Source organism: Hippoglossus hippoglossus, chromosome 24, assembly GCF_009819705.1.
Source record: "Hippoglossus hippoglossus isolate fHipHip1 chromosome 24, fHipHip1.pri, whole genome shotgun sequence".
NCBI lineage: Eukaryota > Metazoa > Chordata > Actinopteri > Pleuronectiformes > Pleuronectidae > Hippoglossus > Hippoglossus hippoglossus.
In genome coordinates, this window is record NC_047174.1 from 10,975,800 (window position 1) to 10,988,654 (window position 12,855).

The 12,855-nt window shown below is 40.0% G+C and overlaps 1 protein-coding gene across 3 annotated transcripts in view; it reads right to left on the bottom strand.

The window, feature by feature from the left end:
* nbas (NBAS subunit of NRZ tethering complex) overlaps positions 1 to 12,855 on the bottom strand; it is a 155,835-nt gene that overhangs the window by 15,971 nt on the left and 127,009 nt on the right. For all 3 annotated transcript variants that reach the window (XR_004613367.1, XM_034580814.1, XM_034580813.1), the window contains one exon: positions 2,773 to 2,912. Coding sequence is in view for 2 of the 3 variants with exons in the window: in XM_034580814.1 (XP_034436705.1) it covers positions 2,773 to 2,912 (140 nt within the window). In the remaining variant the exon portion in view is untranslated. The remainder of the gene's footprint in view (positions 1 to 2,772; positions 2,913 to 12,855) is intronic.

Genomic DNA, 12,855 nt, shown 5'->3' on the forward strand with positions numbered 1-12,855 from the left:
ATCGCTTGAAGGTTAAGTTATTCTGAGTTTTGTGTCCCAAATTACGAGAGCAGGATACAGCAGTGCAGCTGTATATAAAATGCACGGTTAACGCAGACCGGACTCAGGTTTGAGGCTTCTATGATTCAAAGAGACAAGGCACGTCTCTAGTGTGGTTCATGTGTCTGTGCATGTTGCAGCAAATTACCCTGAGAGATTTAAATGAGGACGACTAAATGGACCGGAGAGAAAAAACAAATCCATAATCAGAGGCTGAGTTTGTACTCAGCGTTATGTTTGCATTTCAATCTGAGACAATCAGCCGGCTCAGGCTGCAGTGAAAAGAATTGATTGTAGCCGACTGTCGCCCGGCGCCGGTGCTTTGACTACAGCTGCTCCTCTCGCAAAGTCAGAGGAATGTCTGTGAAATCCGGGGGTGAACTCGAAGCAGCGGTGTTGTCCAAACCTAATCCTTTCTCTCCTGTCTCAGGTGAAGATGACTGTGCCAGGAGGGACAATACCGTCTCAACAACACTCTTTTTTATAAACATACTCTGATAAACAATAACCTTTTCCCACTTTCCCTTGACACTATTCATTCCTTGTTTGTTTACAGTGCAACAACTCTAAAAAGCATTTTACCTATTTCTACTTCAGTTGTCTCGCTGTCAGAAATGTTGTTTTCACCTTCACACTAAGCTGCTTTTTTTGGATCAGGTGAAACAACATCAGCTTGAGACTGGCCCAAACTGAGCTGAAAAAAAAAAATCCTGCATATAACGACCAGCTTCCACTGTTCCAGGGGCCCAGGAACCTTTTCAGGAACTCAGGAGTGTCACTTGCATTTAAGCTGAAGGAACTAACTTCTAAACTAAGTCAGTCAAACTTTTCTGGCCCCAAAAATCTTCCTGCAGTTATGCTTTCTGGTGGCCCAGGTACCGTCTGGTACTGCGACGACTGTTGTCAATTGATTAAAGTTCCTGCAGAAGATGACTCGAAAATATCAATTATTTCCTGGCTAGTTTTAAAGTAGAAATGAATAAGAAAATCATGCCCAAATGTGCTGGAGACCTTTTAATTTTTTTCATTTTGGTTATGCTCTAAACTAGAGAAAAAATAAACAGACATCAACCTCAACATCTTTCTATCCATTCAAACATCAAAGCCTCTCTACAGTAGATAGAAACAGGAATTATTTATCAAATCTTATTTGCCTAATCCCGAAAAAAAGGATGCACAAAATCGCCTGATTTAGTTTAGTTCGTGTGGCACTGCAGGATCTGGAAGTATTTGGTCAAAAAGGATAATAGATAAGCCAATGTTGCCCCTGGTTGGATTTAGTCTGAGGCGTGATCAGTTAAGCCAGGGTAGATGACATACCTGATCCTGGAGGTTTTTCTCTGGCTCCTCCTGCCTGTTAACCTTTATATTTCTGAGAGGTCATGAAGATACATCAGGGGTGTTGCTCCCTGATCTGACATAGTGATCTCATACTGTATAATCTGATCCTGGCATAGTGCTTCAAGCAGGTTGTGTTGACCTTTAAACTGACCCATCAGTAATGAACATAAGTAAATCTTCTTCTTCACCAAAAAGTCTGATTCTAATCTGTAGCTAATTCACCTACACACAAGCTTTGTGCACATCCTTTTAAGTTTTTAACAACTGCAGGAGAAGAAGTCCACTTTAAACTGCTGATCGAAACTGTTTGATACACAGGCTGCTTTGATTGAGCTGGAAGGACAAACTCCAGACAGCGTAACCCCTGTATCGTCTCAGAGGGCCTCACTTTTAATTGGGAACAATGGAGCAGGAGAAGAGAAGAGCAATCGCATCATTAGGCACTTATCGATAATACAGCCGACGCTGGTGCGGAGAAGCCCGGAGCCTGAAGCTTTGTCAGGGCACCTGGATTCACTTCCAACTGAAAGTATATGTACAACAAATGCCCCTGAGTGATTTCAGCCAATATTTTCCATTTCCACTCTCACTTAAATGACAACACACAGCAGAGAAGTAGCAAATTGAAAAGTCCTCATATGTCCCTGATTTCACCCGCTAGCACTTACAGGAGTTTAAGCGAGGTTAAACTCTGACCCAAACTAGTAAAGTGGCAATCATTATGACCTTCGCCAAGGACGTTATGTTTTCAGTGCTGTCCGTTTGTTTATTTGTTTATTTGTCAGCAGGATTACTCATCGAATTTCTACGAAACTTGGTGTAAAGATGGGACATGGACCAAGAAAGAACAAATTAAATTTCGGGGTGCATACAGCATTGACATTTTCATCTATTTCCCAGGGAATATTACATTGATTTCTCTGGAAAAAAAAAATCTGGCACGCTTAGGGGACTGATATCTATGAGTGTGTGCAATTTGGTGCAGTTTGATCGAATTTGAGGGGACTGATGGGCCTTGGGAGGGGTATGTGCTCTACTGAATGCAATTGTAGCTAACTTTAAAACTGACTGAGAGGGCGGGGTTACAAAAAAATGAAAAGTGAGGTGAGAAAGGACGGACAATGTGATGACGTCTGCATTTTATATCCCCAAAAATCTGCCTTGATTTTAATATGTAGTTGTGGTGTGAATCTTTGAATGAGGTATGAATGGTAAAGATAGGATTGATAGCATATGGACATTTCATCATTGTGAGGAATTCAGAACTGTACTAGAGGTAATAAAAAGAGTCGAAACAACATTTTGGAAAATATTCTAACTCCATGCAAGACTATAAATAAGCACAATGTCAAATCTTTATGTTAACCTTAAAAGACAAAAAAATTGTCTTACACTTCCTCTTTCAACATCGGTGGCCATGCTTGGAGGAGCAGCATGAGCAGCTGAAAGTCCTCCCACTTCTGAGCAGCGTCCAGCAGCTCCAGGAAGAGAGAGTATCGCTTGTCCTCATTTTCTACGTCTTCTATCTGGACCTGAGACAAAGAGAGGAGAGGAAGCAGGCAGGTGAGAACAGTAAATACATTTGAGACCAAAAAACAAAAGGCCTGCTGTAAAGATACTGATCGTAAGAAATCCCAATTTAAGAGAATAAACCATCTGTTTCTGTAAAATTCTGTTACATGTGCAATGTGATGGACACATATGATGATAAATTCCAATATCATCCACTGAGGAGTGCATCTCAGAGATCTGCTATTTCCATCCAGCACGAACACAAGAGAAACAGGAGAGCAGTTTTTAATTGATTTGAAATGAAGCGCGCTCCCACCAAACTTGACAACCTAAAGATTGCGACGGAGTTTGTGAGCAAGACATTCCGGCCAAAGCGAGACCTGAATGAACTGTGGCGTCACACACACGTCGATCTATACTAGCATCACAGCCTTCAAACTTCAAACAGGGGAGGGAGGGAGGGAGGGAGCGAGGCTTCTCTCGCAATGGCACATTTTACGCGTTAGTCTAAATAAACGTCACCTGTGGCTGAAATTATTTCATACTATAATGATAAAAAAGAGAGCGATCTGGACGGAGAGCGAGAGAAAGAATAGGAACGAGGGAGGGTTAATGTGGAAGAAAATGAGAGGAGGAGGAGGCGGAGGGAAAGTAATTAATTTTCTTCTCAAAGGTTGGCTTCTAGTGTGATTTAACAGTTCAGAGAGCAGCTGATTTCTGAGGGGAAAACTACAACCTGCCAAAGCATGGCTGCTGCCTCAACGGGCTCTGTCACACACACACACACAAGCACGTGGACAAACACGCAACCCATGCATCACTTGCAGCCAGACTCATAAAACATTGTTTCAGCCTCAGTTGTATCCTCACATTTATATGAATGGATTTCTATGTAAAGCCTGGAGATATTTTATCAGTATAAAAGTCTGAACACAGTCTATTTCTAACATTTAACATCCATAAGGATCACAAGTAACAAAGCATGAACCATGGAAACTACAAGGAGGAACACAGCTGTGTTTTCAAGAGGAAGTCTTCTTGCAGATGTGACAACTAAAATCCTACAGGTTGTGGATTTATCCAATGACCAATTTCTGGTTGACACAAAAGGGATGATGTCTTTAAAGGTTCAGTGTGTACAATTTAGTGACATCTAGGGGTGAATTTGGATGTTGCCGCTGAATACCCCTCACCTCACCCTCCGCTTCCAAACATGAAAGAAAACCTGTAGTACCCTTCAGTTGTCATAAAAACTCAAAAGGTGTTTAGTTTGTGCAGTTTGGACAACTGTAAAAAACATGGCAGCCTCCGCAGTCAGGTAACAAATAGGCCTAGAAACCTGTAACCATCACAGATGTGACAAACGTTATGTGGTCTAAGCTATAAGGTTTATTTTAACTAAAGGAGACTGTTGGGCCTTGGCGGAGGTATATGCTTGACTGAGTGGCATTCTAATGATTTGATATTATAAAAACGGGATGAAACCGCATGATTGACAGCTGAGATGCAGTCGAGATAGCTTGAGGGTGTGTATATCGCCGGGACCTCGATAACGCAGCTTCACGACTTTGCAGACTCTGGCTCCAGATTAAATCAAATTCGCCAGATGGCAGCACATGTATTCGTGATATTTAAGCCATATGTCTACAACACAAGCAATTGGAAACGCGTCATCCATCTTTAATCGTAGCCTTTGGTTTAGAGACGTTAGTGGTAACACACGTCTAATTTATGCATAAGAGCACAGGGCAAAATGTGCCGTAGTGAAGCAGCTTATGATGGGGGTTGGAGTAATAAATGAGTTAAAGTGAAGCTCAGGACCCTCTGGAAATGGAGGTCATTTGGGAAACAGAAATGGAATCTTAACTACCTGTAAAAAGCCCTGACTGCAATCTAAAGCTCTCAAATCCATCACTGACTGTAAACTGCAACCCAAAGCCTGTTCATCATTGTTATTGCAGCACCACGTTATGAACATTGAATACTGAACACTTTGTAGCCATTGAAGCATTTTATAGGTTTTATAGCCACATTTATTCATCATCTTGCTAAATTCAAGGGTATGCAAGGCCTTGGGATTCCCTGATAATATTCTGAGTGCATGTTCTCACTGCAAGACACATTCTAAATAGCAAATATAGACAGACACACTCGTCTCACATACAAATACAGTCCAGAATACCGATCCTCTCTCTCACACACACTCTCTCTCTCTCACACTCACACACACACACACAGTCATCCCAACTCAGCGAAATTAGACCACAGATGATATTGCTGCCAATTACTATGTGGCTGTGAGGCTTTTATTTTCTTAACAAGGAAGGATGGTAATTAATTATGCCTAGTGATTAAAATCAACAAATCCTCTGTGGTGTTGTACAAAGAACAGGAGGGCAGGAGGGCAGGAAGAGGAGGGAGAGGAGGGAGAGGAGGGAGGGAGGAACGAGACTGTCAGCCGACAATATGACACTCAGCAGAAGTAAGGACGAATTAGACCGGTCTCTCTGTGAATCTGCTGAATGAAATATATATATATATATAGAATGTATTGTACATCTTAATCCAGTCTCAATTCTTTTTTTCCCTTTTCATCAAATAGATCCGCTTCTGTTTTCCACTCATGCCTTCCATCTCAATTCCTCTCTACCTTTCCCATCTGTCTGTCCCAAGATCCATCAGTTAGACAGCAGGATAAACGCTACTGATTCATGTATTTGTACACAGGGATTCTGTATTTTATGGCCCTTACTTCACAGTTGGAACCTTTTTTGAAATGAATCGTTTGCTGAACCTCTTCTCCAAATAGCAAATGTCCTTTCACTGCTTAATACAGAACTAGAGCCAGCAGGCCTCTCAAGCATTGCATCTCTTATCAATACAAAGTTGTATGCACAGGGTTCAAGTGGGAGTGATGGTCAGCGGTTAAAGAATTCGGAGGGCTTCTTTAATTTCCTCTGGTAGGAAATTGATGAAAATGAATATCACATCCACTATGTAGTATTTCCCCACAATGTTGAAGCGGTTTTACGGTGTCGACACTGACCTTATCTTTGTAAAAACATACATGCACAAACGCACCAACACACACACGTTTTACTCTACCACTGATTAAGACTTACAAAAAATATCATGCCATCTAAAGTTTTATGAAGCCGTATAGAGACACAATCACATCTCTGTAAGTTGAACAGCAATTACAGTGTGTTGTAGTTTGCCCGAAAAAGCTTGTGTAGTGTGACAGCGTATCAGCGAAGACTGATTAAAACCTGCAATGCGGTCTCACCCTGCTATCAGCATATGATAATAAAACAGAGGGGGAGAAAAAGAGAGGAAGTGCACAAGAGTGTGTGGGTATATGTGTGAAAAAGAGAGAGAGAGAGAGAGAGAGAGAGAGAGAGAGAGAGAGAGAGAGAGGGGAGCTGCTTTCGGGCAAATAAATAGGCGAGCAGAAATTGTCACAAGGCACGTGGGTGAAAACACACACGCACACACTTCACCAAAGGATAGAAATGGAGACGTATATAGGTATAAAGGCTGAAGTAGACAGGACCTAGACCATATGATGTTTTTTCCTTCCATAAAGAAAAACTGTGTGTGTGTGTGTGCGCGTGTTCCTGTACTTATATCTTTGTACCTGCGGGTGTGTGTGTGTGCCAGACTGGGAGTGACGGCTAGACAGATGAAAGTGGAGTCATCTTTTCCTCCTGGGAGTTACTGGCATGAGACTTGTTTTACTTATTTCAGAGGGACACACAAACACAATGGGGACCACACACACACACACACACACACACACACACACACACACACACACACACACACACGATAAGGACCGTACAAACAGGACGGTGTGCGTGCACAATCAAAAACAATCAGCCGAATGCAAATGAAACAGAGCTTCAATAAACTCCTGTGAAATAATTTCCTCCATGTCGCCATCTTTCCTAAAGGAATAAACTCTCTTTCACTCAATAAATATTCTCACATCAAAGTGCTCGACTGAGGTCTTTTAAATATGAACTGCTTTCAACGCACAGGTGACACTTAAAGGTAAAATCCTGTAGATAATTTTAGACGCACACACACAGTGACTGCAGATGCCCTGCTATGAAATAAATCTTCTAACAGAGTAAACATTGAATGTTGATATCCAGTGATTTGAAGACCCAACATTGAGGTATTTTTATTTATAGACAATAAACATGTTTGTCAACAACAGCTCAATGGTAACATATGCATATTTATGATCCACGGGGGGCTTGAGACATTTCTGACATTTATTTACTTTGACTTATATTATTTTTGATTGTTCATAATTAAATTCATAGGAGACAAATCCAAAACAGCTTGATGTCAGGGCAGGAACTGTTTCTCTCTATTTATCAAATTAAAATAAAGAAAAGTTTTAAAACGAGTATTGATGGAGTAAAAAAATTTACACAGCATTCCCTGAAACGCTATAAGACCCAACAATAATGGAGGGACCTGTGCGTTTCCAATTCTGCAACCCAAAAAAATTAGTAATTAAAAAATTACCATTTTTATTGCAAGGGACATGGTGCCAACATGCATAGAAAGCTTCAAGCTGCCATTTAATGAGCCTTTTGCAAAATTTGTCACTTTGATTAATGTCACATCAGTTTTGACTCAAACTTCAGCCCAGAAAACAGCCAAAAAGCACTTAGATGAATTAAAGGTAAACAGGGGGCTGAAACCCCCCCCAAAAACATTAGTGTCTCTTATCATCCGTAAAAAAAAAACACATGCTTTTCAGCAATTTCTTTGGGGATTCCATTTATTGCCAGCACCTACCTGGAAGACATAAATGTTCAGGGTCAAGCCCTCACAGAGCTGCACTGAGTAATTACCAAACTGGTGAAAAGGTACCGACTGGCAATTTTTTCATTTCGTCCACATGCGACTGGTGTTTTCTCCTGATTTCTCAGAACTCATAAAGCACTGTCACTTGTCTTTAAATGGATGCTGTCCATGGTGCTGAAAAGCCTCTCTGTCTGTAATGAGCACTGGGGAATGCTCTGGGAAATAAACTATGTTAGAGTATTAGTTTAGTTTAGTTCAGCTTATTCCAAACCTTACAAAATTTAAAACTAAAATACAAAATAGATATCAGGAAGATAAGTAGAAGATAAAACCCTCAAAACAACAACTTAAATTATCAGTAAGATGGATTTATATTAAATTTTCCGTCCGAGCACAGTGGATTTAATACCACAACTTTGTGAACTGGCTGGATGATTGTCCGTCTTTTGTTGCTTTGCCATAACTAAGTCTATCGTTGTGTACTGCAGTCCAACAAGCCTCACAGGAAGCAAGTGAACTTAAAGGTTAAATGGCTTGTAATATACTACACATGCTTTTTTAAATGTTAATGACAGCAAGAGTTTTCAATTTTTTTCAAAGATATATATAGTTTGATATATTATAGTTAATGGGCTGATAAATACAAAATACAGAAATGAAAGTATAACCTGCCCTTGGTTATTTTTGTCCAAGCACAAGTAGTTCTGTGCCCTGGGGATTCATAGCATCATGCACTCAAGATATTAAATGAGAAAATTATCGTGTCAGTCACTATGTGTAAATTAGTGGCCTGTGTCTATAATTTCATCCCACTCGTAATGAGAAGCCTCCTCCGGCGCTGGTTAAGAAAACATGATTTGAGATTCAAAACAAATTAAGAGAAGAGGTCAATCTTTTAAAGACACTAAAAAGAAGACATGATGGTTATGTGTTGTTTATTTAACTTCAATCTAAAATAAACCCCACATATCCACGGTTGACTCATAACAAAAGTCAGTCTTCTTCCTTGTTATCATTGCATTATAACATAAACTTATAATCAGTTAATGTATGTGTTTACAATTACAACTAGAATCGCAATCAGTACAGTGCATACCTGTATGGATCTTCCATACAGAAATAATCAGATGTTTGGAAGTAACTAAAAAGGAACTTGAAAGAACTCGTTTGAAGAATTTATTTAATCTGTATGGCTTGAAATTACTGCCTCAAATCGGACAATTTCACACATTCATAATTCGTGGATTATCATTAGTCTTGACTTGGAGAGATTCCTTGAAACATTTTCAGCAAGATTTAAATCACACGTTGTTGACCATTTTTATGTTGCTTCGACCAAATGCATGTGATGAGGTTGGTCATATGATTGTTCATTACATTCATTTAACACAGCGACCTCAGAATAGTCGTTTTCTGAAAGGCTGTGAAGGGGCAGTAAAGGTTCTTAAAGGGACAGGGCCCATAACTGAGACTTACTTTTGACTGACACAGTGGAAAATTCAAAGTGCTATGGTGAGTAAATGGTTTGTCACAGTTGTTGTTTATACTAGATATGGCCCGACTCCAAGAACTTGCTGTCTCTGCAAATATTTGAAGTAACTAAAACAGTTTTCTGCCAAAAACCCCTCAGTGAAACAGACAGCGAGTAATTCGAGCAGCAAATGTTTGAGTATATATATATTGAATACTTGAGGAAGTTGTTTGTATTGTCATCTGGAGACTAAATTGATTACAGTCAAAGTCTGTCAGAGCCACCTCAGAAGATTAAAGTGATTGATCAGCCGAGCTTACAGATTGTTTATGCTTTGCTGTTAATTAATTAAACTAACACACTGAATTAAAAACAAAAAGACCCGAGTTGTTTTGAGTCTGGAAGCGTTGAAGACAAACAGCTCAATCACTCACAATCAGCAGGGGGACATCTGAGGAACAACGCTGCACTTGTGAGACATAACAATCAGCGCTGCCGGTCAGGCACTTAGTCGTTCTTTGGTCAAACTTTTAAAATTGCCACTTGAACTTTTTAACATCAATATAACTAATTAGAGGTTCATTTGACAAAAGGAGTAGACAGAGTCGTAGCTCAGCCTCGGCCCAAACACAACACACTGTGACTGGAACAGCCAGTGGATTGCACGACTAGAATACAGGCTGGGGATTGGGCAACCGAGTGAATACATGTGTGTATCTGTGTGTGCATACTGGTACGTACTATTTACCATAATCATGTACAGAACATAGAGTACTGCTAATGCATCAGTGCTGGTCAATTATCTAACTGAGAAAATATGAGCTGCTTTCAGACATGTGCTGGAGTACAGGATATGTGTAAAATGTCAGCGTGAGCCCACAGGAGAATACAGCAGAAACATTTTGTGTAAGTTCCCAGCGAGCAAGTCGGCGAGTTTTTGAGGTTTCTAACACGGGACAAAATGACGGGATGAAACCGAGGTGCCATACACATGGAAGCAACTCGGAAAGACAATGAAATTCAAGAGCTTTTGGAACTGAAGCCGGTGTGACACATTTCCGCAGCAGAATTTATGTTTCATGACCAGCCTCCTGCATTCTCTACCGAGACAACGGCCCTCGCCTGAATGTTCACTGCAATTTCCTGTTGTTGTGAACGTGTCTGACCCGGACAATCACCTGCTCCTGAAAATTTCCGGACCCAATTTTTCAAAAGTTTATGTCTGAAAACGGCTTTTGAAACATCCTTCTAATTAACACATTGTTTTGAGGTTTTGAGACAAATAAATAAATCGGTTGAGATATGTAAGTCTGAATTGATGCAGTCGACCAACACACCCACGTTGTCGTGTATGGAGCCTCACCGCTAGCGGGGCTAAAAATACAGACAATTGGCATCACTTCATACACCTGCATTATAGTGTATCTCCTGGATGCAAAGAAAAAAACTTTCAAAACACAATTTAACAGCTTCAGAGCTACATTTAAAAGAAGCCTATGGGAATTTTCAATCAAGCTTCCAGTACTGATTACTTAAGAAGATCCCAAGAATGGATATGAAACATCCAAGTAATGGAAAAGGACACATAGGACCACTTTTCTCAGAAGAAATGATGGGCACACGTTAATATCATGCACACACACAAACACACACTCATTTGGTCAGAACAGCTCGGAATGAACTCAGCAAAAGTCAGATTTACACAGAAGTTACAACATCACGCCACACACCTGCAGACCGAGGGAACACGTCTTTACCGCTGACAGGAGCCGACCCTGTGGCCGACTCGTTAAAGATTGTGGTAAACACATCATCACCTCCGTACCTGACACTGTGGTAGACAGGTTAATGATCGGTGCTACTATCACGGTTGGCGTTGACAGCTCTCCCCCACTCACTCGTCACATCTTATTACCGCTGCCAATCAGGATGGCGGGCCCCGTCAATTCCACCTTCCTGTCAGATCGACAGGATAAATGGAAGATGGCTCAGATTTTATTAAATATCCTGACATGCGAAATCGCTCCAGAGTCAACTTCATCATCTAAATCAAAAGTGCCATTATCCAGCTCCTTGTTAAAATAATTGTTTTCCGGAGGTTTTACAATTACGACTGTCATGACTTGTTGCATATTACTTGATGTTAAAATGTTGTGACCGTCGGCCCTGCCAGAGAAATAATTTTTTCACATTTGGAGAGAGACCGGTTATGAACATGGATACTGGACCCAATCCTCCTCCCACCTGCAGGGTAGCAGTCCCTGCAGAGGCAGTGAAGCTGGGAACAAGGGTTTTTTAGGCTCTAAAGCTATGTAGATAGGAAGGATTTAATGTTTTCATTTCATCTCTTTTAAGGCTTCAACCCAAAAATATTGCCTTACATTATACCTGAAATATGCAGATACTGCACTTTGCCTTTGGATAATCTTTATAGAAGGGAAAAAGGGGGAAATAAAGTTCACACGAGCAAAATGCAAAATTCTACTAGCTTTGTTGTTAGATTGTGAAAGAAAATAGACTTTTTTCGTATTTACATGTCACACCACATAAAAAAAAAATCTGAGTTTTGCTTGGTGCATTCTATTTGTTTAGTTTAGTTCAGTCATTTCAGTGGAATCCAAAAACCATTTTACAGAACAAAACCATACACGTACACACATGTTATTTATGTGAAATGAGCAGGTACATTTTTTTTCTTCAAACTGCTCCTTTTTCATTCGTAGAATAACATAAATACAGATGGCCTTTCATATTTTTTACTGTGACTTAACGTTACAAAAATACATAGGGTCAAAAGCTGAGATGGCAGTTACACTACTTAGATCTGCACTACTGCCATTTACATTAGCTTTAGCAGGACTTTTTTCAAAAAAATTAGCAGATTTAGCTGCATTTACTGTATTTATGTTGAACAACAAACTGAAATTACAGTAAAACAAGACAAATGCTAACATAATTGAACGTTACTTCCATAATTGCACAATTATTTGCATTGTCAAGATAAATGCTGATAATGACCCCAATGTTTAAGCATGCCTCCCACTGTGTTTGTGCAGCTGCATCTGTGTGTTGCTAGGCAACGATCGTGCTTAATAACACTGAAGAACTTCTTATTATATATATATATATCTCTGTGTGTTGATTTTATATAATTTTTACCAGGTTTAAGTAGTAAGTGATTTACTAAACCAATAAGCCTGTTGAGTCTGTAATTTTAAAATAGTTCATTGCTGACACAATGACAAAGAATCCAATAATGACAGGAAGAAATATATAAAAAAATTTGAATAAATGTTTTTGAAATGTAAGATTTTATATTTAATAATTGAATTGTTCATTTATTTGGTCAGAATTTACTGAGAGTTTATCGTTCTATCTTGTGAAACCCTCTATTTAGTATGAGTATCTGCATGACAGCCAACACTGCACCCATCAAGGTAATGTGATTATTAGCCTTTGAGAGTGAAGTCAAAGATGTGGCATTTCTCCCTGAATTTGTATGAGCTGTTAGGGAAACACAAGTGAACTTTGGCTCCCATCAACAAATCTGCCTAATAATCTTCTCTGTGACTTAGCAATTACCGCAGTCCTTGACCTGAGTGGGAGGGAGGGAGGAACGGGGAGGATGAGGGGGAGAACACAGGATGCGGGTGGGCATGTCAGTGCAT